Source organism: Gopherus evgoodei, chromosome 8 (assembly GCF_007399415.2).
Source record: "Gopherus evgoodei ecotype Sinaloan lineage chromosome 8, rGopEvg1_v1.p, whole genome shotgun sequence".
In the NCBI taxonomy this organism is placed as follows: domain Eukaryota; kingdom Metazoa; phylum Chordata; order Testudines; family Testudinidae; genus Gopherus; species Gopherus evgoodei.
In genome coordinates this window covers 112,599,484-112,614,272 of record NC_044329.1, presented here as the reverse complement: position 1 = coordinate 112,614,272, position 14,789 = coordinate 112,599,484, and the positions used below count along the sequence as shown (strand labels likewise).

General features: G+C 47.9%; 1 protein-coding gene across 21 annotated transcripts in view; it reads left to right on the top strand.

The window, feature by feature from the left end:
* The window catches only part of PTPRF (protein tyrosine phosphatase receptor type F), a 630,174-nt gene that overhangs the window by 463,013 nt on the left and 152,372 nt on the right, over nucleotides 1–14,789 (top strand). For all 21 annotated transcript variants that reach the window (XM_030572314.1, XM_030572312.1, XM_030572306.1 and 18 more), the window contains exon 6: nucleotides 7,627–7,815. In XM_030572314.1, coding sequence (XP_030428174.1) covers nucleotides 7,627–7,815 — 189 coding nt within the window. The remainder of the gene's footprint in view (nucleotides 1–7,626; nucleotides 7,816–14,789) is intronic.

Below are 14,789 nucleotides of genomic sequence, written 5' to 3'. Positions count from 1 at the left end.
GGGAGCTTTCAGAGAGCTTGGCTTTAAATTGCACTTCTCTGCTGTGCGTTGACATGGACGTCTGGGGAAAATACAAACCCATAAAGGAAGACTCTTCTCAGAGCTATTAATAACAAGCTTTTGGTGTAGATTTGTTCAACCTGAACAAACCTGCCTCAGTGCTGCTTCTTGTCACAGAAAATGATGCCCCTCTGCTGGGCCCCAGAATTGCTCGGTTGCTTTTGATTGTCTTGCGTTAATTAAGCAGCAGCTCTGTAGACTGTGCCGAGGGAGTGTGGGCTGTTTGTTCAGCAAGCAGAGGCACCGGAGTGGATTGTGCATTGGAGCCTTGTTAGCCTGCCTCTTCCATTAGTTAATATTGCCTGCCACTCACGGCTTTATAAATGACCATCTTACTGTCACTGATATTTTTCATTTGCTACTGCGTTTCAATGCCTCTGAGGGTGTTTAGGAGGCTTGTGAAATGTAGAAAGTGATCCTGATCGTATCAAGTATAGAACTGTCGTAAAGGTTCATCAGTAGACCATGCTGTCTCCTAACATGTCTCTGAAATGCCACGAGAGAACAGAGTGACATATCCAGGATAGCACAGGCCTCTCCTCAGGATCCCTTTAAGAATAAATGATTTCAGCTTGGAGAGAGCTCCAGCCCATTCGTTCTATGTATGTACCGCCCTCTCTGTGCGGTGCTGATGCCCAGGTGGTCAAAAATGCACCACCACCCTCACTCCATCTGCATTCTGCCCCTAATTTCATTTCCACCAAGCCTGTGTCTAGCTCTCCAGACCTCTGAGCAACTTCAAACAGCTGCCAGATGTGAAAGCACAAAGCAGCTTTGGATGTTATTCATTCTTACTGGACTGAGAGAGACTGAGATGAGGGGCGCTATAAGATACTGTATTTCTAGCACAGTGACAGGTTGATGGCCCAGTATCTCACTCGGAATGAGCTGAGAATGTGCCTTTCCAGGAGTATAAAGCTTTTGATGGATTGTGCGAGATTTAACCTTACAGTTAGAATGGAGCATATAGAAAAGGTACTTTAGACAATTTTTTGTTATTTTCAAAATATATTGGGCATCATTTTTTGCTCTCCCTCTGCAGCGCGAGCAATTGGACTTATGGCACTAAGAGGGCCTGACTTTACAGGCTGAGGGATATGAAGAATAATGCCCATAAAAATGTTTACAGTTTTCGTATCGTTTCCTCTAAACTAGTCTTTCTGAGAAATATGTTGTCACAAACAAATTCCCAGCTGTTGTGGCATAAAGGTTTTATTGGTCCTGTTTGTGATGGCCTGCAAAGCAGACTCGTGGCTTTACAACGTGCGTGTAAAGGCTCTCACCACACCATAGTGTATTTCTTCTCCCTGACAGATATGCACGCAGCTAAGGATGGCCAGTAATAGTTGGGTCTTAGGCACGTAAATCTCACCAGTGAGAGAGCAGGCCCCACAGTGTCAGTTCTCTGTGACAGATAGCATTGACCCTGGAAAGCTCACCAGGCTGACTCCTCAGGATTCTGCTGCCAACTGCTGTATTCACCATGGACTCCTGCTGTCCCCCTATGTCGGTGGCTGTTATGCACGTGTTTACGGCTGCACTTTGGAGCTGATCCCTGTGGTCCTGTAAGACTGACATTTGGGATTGATTACATGTCCCAGGCCTTCACTCCAGCTGATTCTTGGAGCAGGTGCAGCAGATGGGACAAGGGGGCATGTGTCCGATGCCAGTCGCCACCAGAAAAGTCATTGCTGCGCAAGCTGGTGAAGGAGCACAGTGATGGCGGGCCCTGAGAAGAAAGGGCAGAACAGCTGCTTTTGACAAGGGTAGGAGCAAGGAGCAAGATCCCTCTTCATTGCTCCTGCTTGGGGGAAAGGGAAAGCACAATGAGGGTGCCAGAAGAGGGGTGATGTTTCAGTAGCTGAACCTCAGAAAGGCGAGCTGCCCAAAGTGAACCTGCAGCCATCCCCTGGGCATGCTGTCTGGCCCTCTGCATGCGAGCAGGGCACTCCCAGTTCTCGCCTAGGGGTGGGAATTCCTGCTGTCAGAAAGAGCTCAGCCTGCTCCCATGCTGGTTGAAGTTTCGCCTTTTAATTGGAAAAGCACCTGGCTTTGATTCTCCCTCCCTTCTTCCTGCTGTTACTGGTGGAATGGGAGGTGAAAGTTAGATTGTGCTTTAGCTGGCAAGTGTGTGTTAAAAAGGGCAGTGGTGCCAGGGCTAGGCTTGATGTGGCCCTGAGGCGGGCTACCAGCCTGGCGGCAACTTGCCTCATAGCTCCCACCTTCTCTGTTTTCAAATATCTGAATCCCAAGGAAAGGAGAACGATTTCGGGCTTGTCCACACTTGAAGATTAATTCAGATTAAAGTAAGGTGTGAATTTAAAGAGCAGCAGCTATTCCGGAGTAACTGCATGTGTAGACAAGCCCTCAGAGTGGTCAGCGCAGATAATGAGAGTTAAAAGGAGCCCAGCGATGGCTGGGTTCAGTAATTAAACCTAGATTAGATGGTCACCCGAGGGGGACAAGGTGGGAGCAGCTGTGAGCTCGTCTCTCTGCTTACAGAGCTCTGAGCAGGGGATATTTCAAAATCCCCCTCAACAGGGATGAATGAGCCCGGCATCGCTTGCTGAGTGTTGTTTAGTGGGTAAGCTTGAGTCAGTGCTTGTGCCCTGCCCTGCTGTGCAGCCCAGACTCACCCAGCAGCAGCACTTCTCAGCATGTATGGGGGGTATCCACCCGGCAGAGCATCTGACAGGCTCTGAGGCTACCAAAGAGGCCAGAATCCCTCCCTCACCCACTGCGAGGTTGATATGTGCAACTGACGCCCTAAGACCATCCCCCACGCCTGCAGAAGCTGTCACTTGCCCCTTGTATTTAAGCCCCGTACAGCGTGGCCCTTTGGGGGCTACCACAATCCCACCGATAAATGGAGGTGAGCAGGAGGTACTGGGCTCTCCTGGAAGGGCCCAAGGAGAACTCTGTCCTTAGATGTCCCTGGGCATTTTACCACTCAGCTCTTGGGTTCAGGATTTTTGCTCCCTAAAGACATGCTCCTGCACACATACACTTACGCTCGCTCTGCATCTGATTGCCATGGGACCAGGCTAATCCTGTGTGGCTTTGGACTTACCACTTGGAAGCCTTGTGTCTCTCCAGTGGTGTGCATGGCACTGAGAGCATGAGCGCGCACTGTGTGGGACTTTTCCAGTACCCGCCCAGCCCAGCCCTAGGAAAGCTCGTGGTGCTGAGGGGTCTGGCCCTTTGTGCCTTCCTGTGGGCATTGGAATGTCCAGCCTTCCGACCAACGGGCAGAAAGCGCGATCCTTGGATCCTGTATTGTTGTGTGGTGGATGCTAAGAGTGTGATACTGTGGGGCTCTTTAAACCCCAAGAAAATTATTTTTAAACTGCTAGTGTGGGGAGGGCCCCAGCATTTTTCTCTCACCCAGATCACCGTCTCCCATTCCTAAAGCATGGTCCTAGATTGGTCTTTCTTGTACCCCATGAAGTTACGGATGGAGCCTAACATCATTTCCTGTCTGTGCTTTATCACAAAATCCTTTCCTCATCTTTGATTTAGTCATGCACCAAAGATGCACAGGTCAGTGCCCCATGTGTAGGTCTGACTCAGGCAACTGGAATCAATATTGAGCTTGTGTGGAAGATTCCTTTGTCGCCCCATGTGCCTATGGGCAGGGATCACTGCAGATAACAAGGGACTCTCTTGCACAAATGCTTGCTTTTGATTTGGTGATAGTTAAGGCTGTTTTAGTCACGGGTATTTTTAGTAAAAGTCACAGACAGGTCAGGGGCAGTAAACAAAAAATCATGGCCTATGACCTGTCCATGACTTCCGCTATATATCCCTGACTAAATATTGGGGGGAGGGGTTCCTGGGGGTACCACGGGTGCTGGAGGGGAGGGGGAACAGCCCAGGTGCTGGTGGAGAGCGTGGCCTGGGACCCTTGCTGGTGCTGGAGGGAGACAGCAACAGCCCGGGACCCCCCTTTGGTGCTGGAGTGGGAGCGGGCAGTGATGTGCAGCCCAGAACCCACACTGGTGCTGCAGGGGGAGGGAGGGTTGGTGGGGCTCCACATCTCCCCCACCCCAGCAGCAGCAATGTTTGGGTGTGGCTTGGGGCACAGGATGGGGTGAGGTGGTGCTTACCTGGGGGACATCCCCCTCGCTCAGCTCCTACTTGGAGGCATTGAGTCATAGAATCATAGACTTTAAGGTCAGAAGGGACCATTACGATCATCTAGTCTGACCTCCTGTACGATGCAGGCCACAGAATCTCACCCACCCATTCCTGTATCAAACCTGTATCTGAGCCTTTGATGTCCTCAAATCATGGTTTAAAGACTTCAGGGTGCAGAGAATCTTCCAGCAAGTGACCCGTGCCCCATGCTGCAGAGGAAGGTGAAAAACCTCCAGGGCTGTGCCAATCTGCCCTGGAGGAAAATTCCTTCCTGACCCCAAATATGGCGATCAGCTAAACCCTGAGCATGTGGGCAAGGCTCTCCAGCCAGACACCCAGGAAAGAATTCTCTGTAGTAACTCAGATTCCACCTCATCTAACATCCCATCACAGGCCATTGGGCATATTTACCGCTAGTAGTCAAAGACGAATTGCCAAAATTAGGCTATCCCATCATACCATCCCCTCCATAAATTGATCAAGCTCAGTCTTGAAGCCAGATGTGTCTTTGCCCCCACTGCTCCCCTTGGGAGGCTGTTCCAGAACCTTACTCCTCTGATGGTTAGAAACCTTCATCTAATTTCAAGTCTAAACTTCCTGATGACCAGTTTATATCCACTTGTTCTTGTGTCCACATTGGTACTGAGCTTAAATAATTCCTCTCCCTCCCTGGTATTTATCCCTCTGATATATTTAGAGAGAGCAATCATATCTCCCCTCAACCTTCTTTTGGTTAGGCTAAACAAGCCAAGCTCTTTGAGTCTCCTTTCATAAGACAGGTTTGCCAGGCAGCTCTGTGAGCTGCCCCCACCCCACTCACCAGCTTCATAGCTCCCATTGGCCAGAAACTGCTGGTGGAGGCAGCGTGCAGAGCTGCCTGGTCACGCCTCTGCCTAGGAGCTGAGAAAGGGGGATGTCCCCGCTTCCAGGGAGCCACCCAGGTAAGCGCCACCCAGAGCCCTCTTCACCCCATCCCCTACCCCAACCCTCTGCCCCCTCCCACACCCAAACTCTGCTGCTGCCAGGGTGGCCTGAGACTGCCCCAGCAGCTGCCAGTGCAGCTGGTACAGGGGCTGCCTGAGCTGTCCCCAGGCTAGGCACACCAGCCGCCGCAGAAGTCACAGCGGTCACGGAAAGTCATGGAATCCGTGACTTTCTGTGAAAAACTCGCAGCCTTAGTGATAGTTTCATGCTAAATCTCCGTGCATTCTTTGGATCAAGTTAATTACGTGATATTTTGCTTAGCGTGTTAAACAAGCTAGCAAAGACTGAATATTCAGTGTGGTATTAAATTAAAGCCCTTTGGGGTGTCAACCTCCCCAGACTGAACATCTGCTTTCACATGGCAGATAGCAAGGTGCTGGACTTTAAGGACATCTGGCTGTGCGCCAAGGGAATTTAATTGTTTACCACTGTTTGTGTATCTCCCTTCGCAGTTTAGTCTATGCCACACTATACTGTGGTGTATCTCCTGTGAGCTAAGGTGCAATATGTGTTGTGGTTGTGTCAGTGCTGTTGTTGCTTGTTGTTGAATGCTGGCTCTGGTGCCTTTCTGTTTAAGCTCTGTATGTATGTATGCCTTTTGTCTTTGAAAATCAATGGAGTGCAAATAAAAAAACAAGAACTCGTTTTCACTGATACCTTTCAAAAAACCTCCTATGTTTGCTGGTACGCGAGAGGTTTCTAGGGAGGCCAGACTAGGAGACAAAACGTGGCTTATGCTCTTAATAAGCCTCAGTAGCTTTTTCCCTTTAGAAAGCCCTGGCTGCCCCTCGCATCCAAACACAGAGGCTACATTCTGGTGGGTTGTTTTGTTTACAGCAGATGTTCCCTTGTGCTGTAGAATCTTGATGTACAAACAGGCGGGAAGTGTCTTGGGGATTCTCCTGAGATCTTAGGAAAGGATGTTTAAGATTAGTCACCAAATGGTCCTAGTTTGTCCTGCAAATGTGGAACTTTAAAATAAAAGAGACAATCAAAATAGCTTCGTATTAGTGCTTCTCTGACAGTAGGTAAAATATGGGGAGGGTGGGATCCCAGTGAAAGGAATGTAAAACTGGAAGTATGGTGGGGTCACAATCTTGTGGGACTTTGGGGGAACTGTGCCTGGTAGGTTTGAAATGTTCCAGTGAGTGGAAGGGTCAGATTAGCAGGCGAGGAGACGGTTTGCTGAAGTTCTGCTCTCAAACTAGAGAAAATAGGGGCCTGCTGAAAATAATTGAACTTTTAGTGCTTTTAAGGATCCTTCATGTTTTCCTGGCTCTCTCTTCCCGTGGAAGCGTGCCCTTTTTTAGTGCTGTTCAGGCTTAGTAGAGTACAGTACATCTTGCCACGGAAGTGAGTAAATGAACCCTGTCCTGCACTTGTTTGCTGAATGCTTGTTCTGGAGCTTCCTCAGTTTTTCAGCACAGGCTACCTAACGTATTCAGCCAAGCCTACCTGTGAACATACGGCAGCAGCACACCGAACTGGCCTTTCCTTTCCAATCTATTGTATCTGTGCTTTCAGCAGTTCAGCATTGTGATGCTTTCATTTATAATGTAGCAGTAAGCCACTCCAGCGCGTGCATTAGTCATCTCTCGCACACCTCCGGTGCCTTCAGCTGCCTGGAGTCCATTGGGAGCTTCCTAATGCACAGCCTAGCATTGCTTGTTATGGTTAGATGTAAAGTTTACATTCGTTTGTCTCTAATAACCTCTTTAACACCAGTTTTTGGGGCAGGAAGAGATTTGTAATGGATTTTTCCATTGGGAAGACTCGTGCCTAGTAGAAAGGAGAAATGTGTTTCTTTGTGCTCTCTTGACAATTTGTGTTGTTTAGTGTGTGTGTGTGTGTTTTTATTTGGCCCTGGTGTTGGCTGCATGTCTGTGTAGCATGCAGAACACATCTCTCTTCTTGCATAAAGACAAACACCTGCTGTTAGAGTTTAACAACAACAGATCGAGCTTACATATCAGTGAAAATCATGGGCGTGTCCCAAGGCAATTGATTCAAACAGAGTTACATTTAGCAGCTGCCCCTGTTGCTGCAATGAGTGCTCATTACAGAGTCTAGAGTACTTTGGGGGTTTGCAGGTTTCTCAGGCCATGTCTATACGTGCAGCCTCTGCAGCACGTCCGGTGAAGATGCTCTGTGCTGACAGGAAAGAGCTCTCCCATTGGCATCAAAACCCGCCTCCACGAGCGGCATAAGCTATGTCGGCGGGAGAAGCTCCCCCGCCGACATAGCGCTGTGCACCCAAGTGCTTATGTCGGTGTAACGTGGTGCTCGGGGTGGAATACTCACGCCTGAGCGATGTACATTTTGCTGACGTTGGCCATAGTGTGGACAGAGCCGCAGTGGGGGAGGCACTGCTGTCACCAGGACTATGATCCCATTACTGTGTGAACTGTAACTCATCAGTCTGTTGTATGTTGTTTCCTGTTGCAGAAGATCACCTCCCAGCCGGTTTTCCAACCATTGACATGGGCCCGCAGCTGAAGGTGGTAGAAAAGGCCCGCACAGCCACTATGCTCTGCGCTGCCAGTGGCAACCCCGATCCTGAAATCTCTTGGTTCAAGGACTTCCTTCCTGTGGATACAGCAACTAGCAATGGACGAATCAAGCAACTCCGTTCAGGTAAGACCGCAAAGCAAGTAAGGCTTCCCTTCTCCTTCGCTCTTCGCTCCTGGCCTCTTGCCATTATAGCTTTCTGCATATTACTCTGAAGTGCAGCTATGCACCTAAACTCAGACGTTAACTTTGTCCCCATTATGATATAAAAAACCAGCCTTTGGGGGCCAGTTCTCTCTGACAGGATATCATGGCCTGCTAGAGATTGAGATTAGCATGGACATGCCTTTGGGCACATCACACAGATTCCTCTGTCAGTCGGGATGTTGGCTGAGGAGGATAGCTCATAATGAGGCTTCCTCAGATCCAGGGCAAGGTCAGACACTTCACCCCAGCTCAGCAGTGAGTGATGAGTGCAGTGTAGGAACATCTCTAGAACAGAACAGAGAACACAGCACACAGGATGTTAGAGTCAAGGACCAGAGGCTGCTATATCATGGCCCAGAGCTTTCAAAACAACACTCTTTTTTCTCTTGAAGTCTTTACCAGTCTCCAAATTCTACAGAACAAGGATAAAGAAAAATCAAGAAGCTGAGTAGCAAATAAAAGACTGGTCTGTAGATTTGAAGAACAGAAACATGGTTACCAGGATGCACTTTCTTATTTCTTATTTAACGAGTTAAATACAAGAACGTGCCATACATACTGCAGACTTCTCTCCAACACTCTGGCACAAACTAGTCTGCCCCAATGCAAGGAAATGCACTTGGGCCTCTTAATAATGATCTCTTGCATTTCTGTCATGTCTTTCCATCTTCTAGGATCTCAAAGCCCTTTACAAAATTAAACTATATAAAAGGATTGCTTAATCTGTTGCTCAAGTGCAGCCACATCTGGGGTGAAACACAACAGCTGTTTAACAACGCAGAGCAGCACTGCGCCACAGGGCTGGAAGTAAGGAAGCCTATGGTATTCAGCTGAAAGCGCAGAAGGGAGTGGAGTTGATAAGGGTGCCTTCTGACTAGAAAGATCCTTTGTTGCAATAAGTTAATGCAGCCTGTGTTGCCTGCTGGCACCCAACTGGCATTGCCTTGTCCAGTGCTGCCAGGGCATTCCTATGTTCTCTCCTTATAACATGGACATTTAATGTGTGCCCTCTCTGTGCAAGCCCTCTGTGGTGCTCTGTCTCTTGTGCTAGCATGAAACAGCCTTTAACTGGGAGAGTGGGTAATTAGCAACCTCTGTCGCCTACATTAGAACTTAGCCTTGCATTCTGGTTTCACCTAGATATGCTAGTGAGCACTAATTACACTAATACATTTCCAGCTTAGGAAATTTCACAGTGACCTTTAGCTTTTCTCCCCCACAAACCTGGTTTAATCTTGATATGTTTGTGCTGAAAGAAAATACCACACTCGTTAATTATTCTTGGAGGCATTAGGAAAGCAGCAGTAGGAAAGTGCCTATGGATATTTTGCTTTTCATAACTGACTAAATCAGCATCCGCAGGTAAAACTGTACATGAGCGAGGCAGCTCTGATGCACTTGCTGTCTGCATCTTCTTTGTAAGCACTTGTCCATCTCCTGTCTGCTGGGCGAGCTTGGAGAGACAGCTAGAGAGTAAAAACTATAAGCCCTGTTTTGTTTCCTTTTTCCTGTTCTCACGCGACATCTCAATTGAATTTCACTGGGGATTCAAACTCTAGAATTTGACTGCTTGTTGAAGACACTATAATTACTAAGGGAGGCATCAAGGGAACCTTTTAGAAATCAATGAGCAACACACACCCTCAGCCGTGGGAGAGAAATTGATTAGATTTTAGTGTCATTTCAGTACAGCAGACTTCCACGTTTGGGTGATGGGTTTGTTTTTAGGGGTGGGGAAGGAAGATTCAAAGCCAAGGTTGGGATGAAGATTCTCCCTCCTCCTAACAAAAGTGGTAATCAAGTAATTTACACCATGAGGCTCTCGCTTCTTCTGGGTCAGAATTTAGCGGCTGCCAGCTTGTGTGGTCTTTCCTATAAGTACAATTTGAGCTAGAACTGGGCATGGAATATGGATCCTTCCTTGCCCTCTGCAGTCATCCTGTTTGTAGCAGTGTAATAGGTCAGGCAGTCCCTGATCCAATCCACCAGCTGCTATTAGAGACTCCAGCAGAATTTGATAATGAAGGAAAGTTGTTTTTCAGAGGAAAATAAATGTAAACAAGCATTTTGTTATAAAGTATTAAATCTTCCTACATAAAGGAGTGTCTGCTCCATTTAGAACAAAATCATCTGATACAACAGTATCTCCCAGGCAGCCTGGTGTCAGCACAGACTGTCTCAGTCTGAGCACATTTCATTTAATTTAATTAAAACTAATAAGCCCCAGACCGGTGGAATGTAGTTAAAATAGTTGCATATAAAGAGTAAAATCTAGCCATTTCAGATACGTGATTTCCTAAGCAAAGTCTTCACCCAATGCACAGTCGTTTGCTATATATTATTTTCCAAAAGGGCCGAAGTTCTACCTCAGACATATTGAATGTCAGTCTGAGAATACCAGTGCTGCTTTAGAAATCTAAATTCTCTCTTGTGAGAGAGCGAGTTTTTCCCCTTTATTTCTTCAGGCTCCTGGTACAATATGAACAGCTAGATAGATAATAAGTCAGATAGTTAGAAAAGGTGCTCTCCTATGACACTCTTATTTATATGAGCTGGCAGCACTCTAGGGGGCTTCAGACAGAAGCTTTGAAATAATGTGCAGTCAGACCATGTACACTCAATATGGGCTCGCCTCTGTCCAGCAGTTTTTAGGGGTCTAGTCTTCCTCTGACAGGGGTCCTGGAGAGCATATGCATTGCAAGGAAGACCAGTCGTAGCCTTAGGCAATTTCGGTTCCATAACACTACCAGCCGGAGTCTTTGTCAGAAAGAAAACTTCTATTCATGTGTGTCCCGGGTGTCATTCCTGCCACTTGTCTGTTGTTTATATACGTACATATGTGCATTTTATAGTTAGCCTGGCTCTTCAGGTTCTTTTTATAAAAGGAACATATCCTCATCCAGGAACAAAATCTTTCTGTTCCTTTATGTCAAGTCTTGTGTATTATCACAAGTTGTGGTGGGGCTATTCCACATACACACAGTTGGTCTACAGAGTTCAACACAGCAGCAGGTACAGGATCTTCTCTAGCTTGTCAGATAGACAATCCAGGATCAAGACAAGGGACTCTGATCCGACCTTGCTGCATTAAACATTTCCGTACTAAACTTACCAGTATCTCCTTCCTCTTGTGGTAAGTAGGCTTTGCAACAAACCAATCACTCAGAAAGACCCAAGTGCTTCTGTCCTGGAAGTACATAATCATGGACAAAAGTTGCAGGTTGTAAGGCCTGGTCAGCACTGGAGAAATTTACCCTGACTGCTAACCATTTTAAAACTACAAGGAGTCCGGTGCATATGAAGAAGTGAGGTTTTTTGTCCACAAAAGCCTATGTCCAAATAAATCTGTTAGTCCTTAAGTTGCCACCGGACGCCTTGTTGTTTTTGTGGATACAGACTAACATGGCTACCCCCTAATACTTGACATTTTAAAACTGGCTCTGCTGAACTAATTTTAAAACAGCTGGAGATATAGTATTCTAGGTGGTTTTAAAACAGGTTCAGGCAACCAGGAGCCTAGTCTACATCATGGCTCCAACTGGTTTTAAAATAGATGTAGGGGAACTTGTTTTCAAACTAGTTAGTGATTTGGAGACAATTTTCCCAATGTAGACCAGGCCTAAGCATTTCTATTGATGCTCAGGAGCTCAGTTTGAATTTTAGGGTCTTCAGCAATGAACCTTTAATTCAGTACAGATCTCTGAAGGACCCTCTTGCAAAATATATGGTATTCAGACCTTTCAACCTCTTACTCACTTCCAACACATGCCTTCAGGATTCATATTCAGGGAAGCGTTTCTGCCTTGCTCATGAGAAAATTGTCTGATAAAACGAAGGAAAAAAAACAAAAAGTAAGAAAGCAGTGTTGAAGCCAGATGTTTCATTTGTCCTGAACGCTAACAAAGAATCATAGGTGTAGGACTGGAAGGGACCTCGAGAGGTCATCTAGTCCAGTCCCCAGCACTGAGACGGGACTTAGTATTATCTAGAACATCCCTGACAGGTGTTTGTCTAACCTGCTCTTTAAAACACATTAAACAAACAAAGTCTTTCTCCCTCCACCCCCACAGAGGTTAGAGGAGGAAATGTTTCACTGACACTGTTTTGTGATGCCAAAAAATCTGCATCTGTTAAACAACTTTGTTTAACAAGGGTCATCCTGTGATGATGTATTTTAATTCATGGTGACTAGAACTGTGTCCTGGAGTTGGCAGTTGCTAAGTAATGAAACATGGCTCTGCAGAAGACCCCCAGTCACTCTCTGTGTAAGTTTGATGCCCCATTCCATGGCGGTCGTGTATGCAGCTGCTTAGCCAGATTATCCCAGAGCAGTTACGCACTCTGAGTTGTTAGCAACATGTTCTCTCCAGGTATGCTGCTTCACACAGATGCCTACTCTTCAGATGTTATTTGTGATTGACAGTCTAGAGGCTATTGCTATTGTCAGATCACTGGAGTTCTCAGCCAGCTGAGAAAGTAGCTGCGAGAAGCTGAGCACCTGCTTCTCCCCCTTACATTACAGTAATGCCCAAAAGCCCCAGTCAGGCTTGGGGCCCTTTTGCATTGGGCATTGCACAGACGCACCGGAGAGGATAGTCCCTGTCCCAAACAGCGTCCCGAATCCAAGAACATTCCAATTGTTTATTTCATCGAGTGTGGAAGGTGCTCAGAGTCTGGCAGGAGACTCTTGCCTCCTGTCAAGATCAGGCTGTAAATCCAGAAAGCAGATGGGCATCTGGCTCTAAAGAAGAACTGCAGAACAGCACTCCAAGAGGCAAGGAGGCACAGTCCAGAAGGACACAGTTCCCCAGGTGTGAACTCCCTCAGGAGTGGGCTGAGCAGACACATGGCTCAGACAACACCCCTACCAGCAGACAGACAAAACGTTTAGAGAGATGAACTACAGAGTAAGAATTTGTCGTTCTTGTAATGTTTGTCCATGTGGCTGTCAGTGCATGAGGTGTATGCACCCACCAGTAAAGCTCTGAGGGACCACAGTTACTGTGCAAGGTGAGTAACCCTCTCTCTAGTTGTCACATTCCCTGACAATAGCTTACCTTAAATAGGGCTTCATTCGAAACTAGCCGACATCAGCTGAACTGAGCTTTCTGGGATGGGAGGATTGCTAAACCCAGCCCCCTGCTACATTCAGTGTGACTCGCTTGGAAAATGGAGGGGTGACGGTTACTTCCGGTGGAGATTTAAGGGTGAACTATGTGCCAGTGAAGAAGTTCTGGATTGACAGCCGTAAGGTGAGTCTGTGTAAACAGAAATCAGCCCCTCATTCTCCACCAGTGGGAAGTGCTAGGGCCACCCAGCCACTGGTGTTTCTGCTCTGGGTGGAGCCATCGGTCCCAGCAGTAAAAACACTAACGTCCTGTCCACACTAATGCCTCCGTCATCGCTGTGGTGGCTGCAGCTGCACCAGTGGGGAAGTATGGGTCAGGCAAGGCCACAGAGACTGATGTCTACATTTATCTAGAGAACGGGTACATCACAGACAGTGGCAGTGCCTGCTTCTCCTACACTCTCCTGCCAACGTGCATCAACCTGCACCTCCAGCAAGGGAGAGGGCCCAGGCTCCATGTCACTGAGTCCTGGCTAATTTAGTGCCCGTTAGTGAGGTGGTGAGCTGAGACGTTCTCCTCACTTACGGTGAGCCCTTCAGTGCACACGAAGGACTAGGCTGAAAGCTTGTAACTGGGAAGCCCTTTGTCATAAGCCTGTCTGGCCATCACAGGACACAAGCTGGGCTCAGTTATTAATCTTTTCAAGTGTTTGTCATGCTGCCAGCTTCATGGGCTGTGCTGTAATTAAGCCCTTTTGGAGCACGAGGGGAATCAGCCTTATCCTGTGATTTTGAGGACTTCTTGCCTGCGTTCTTTCTGTCACGCTGAGCGTCCTACAGGAAGGTGTTATAGGAGCACCTCGAATGCCATTTTCCACAGACATCCCCACATCAGTGTTCCTCTGAGTGGAGAAGGAAAACGTCCCAAGCCTGGCAGGGTAACTAGGCCCCTGGATGAATATTGTTCTTCAGCACGGTGAGCCTCCTGCTTACGCTGCTAGGCCAGGGGGATTGAGCTGTAATGCAGGGAGAAGATGAGCCCATTGCACTTAGCTTGAGGGAATCTGTTTCAAATGCACACTTGCTCCTGGAGCTCTGTGTAGACAATTGCGTATCAGAGAAAAGGGTCTAGCTACTGTGGTGGGTAGATTTAACGACTGGCTTCAAATCTCCGTGGTGCCCAGGGCCGGCGCTTCCATTTAGGCGACCTCGGCGGTCGCCTAGAGCACCAGGATTTAGGAGGGCCGCATTTTGGCTGCGGGGGGTCCTTCCACGCTCTGGATCATTGTCGGCAATTCTGAGGCGGGTCCTTCACTCGCTCCGGGACCCGCCGCTGAAGTGCCCCGAAGACTGGGGGCGTGGAAGGGCCCCCCCGCCACAGGATTGCCGCCAACGACCGGGGGAGCGGAAGGACCCCCGCCTAGGGCGCCAAAAACCCTAGCGCTGCTCCTGGTGGTGCCAGCATAAAACTATAAACCCCACTTCAGCCAGCCCAGAGCAGGGAAGGGTTTCCTGGGTTCTGCTCCAGGGATGTGTTGTCTGTGTCACTTCCGTGCCTGTGTGGGGAGTGACCATCTGTGCTGAGGCTTTTTATGTGGGGGTGGAATAGGCAGAGAAAACCAATAGCTTCAGAGAAAGCCGAGTACTTACCAAACTCTCCACCTGGGCCATGAGAAATAACTCTCTGCTCCCTGCCTGTGCAGCATCAGTGCTGTGCAAGTATCTCTGTGCAAGTATCCCTGTTCTGTCAAGGGTAGCGGCAGTTACCAAGACAGGCAGCAGATTTACTACGGCCAAGGAGAGATTACCCACAACTTCAGCGACA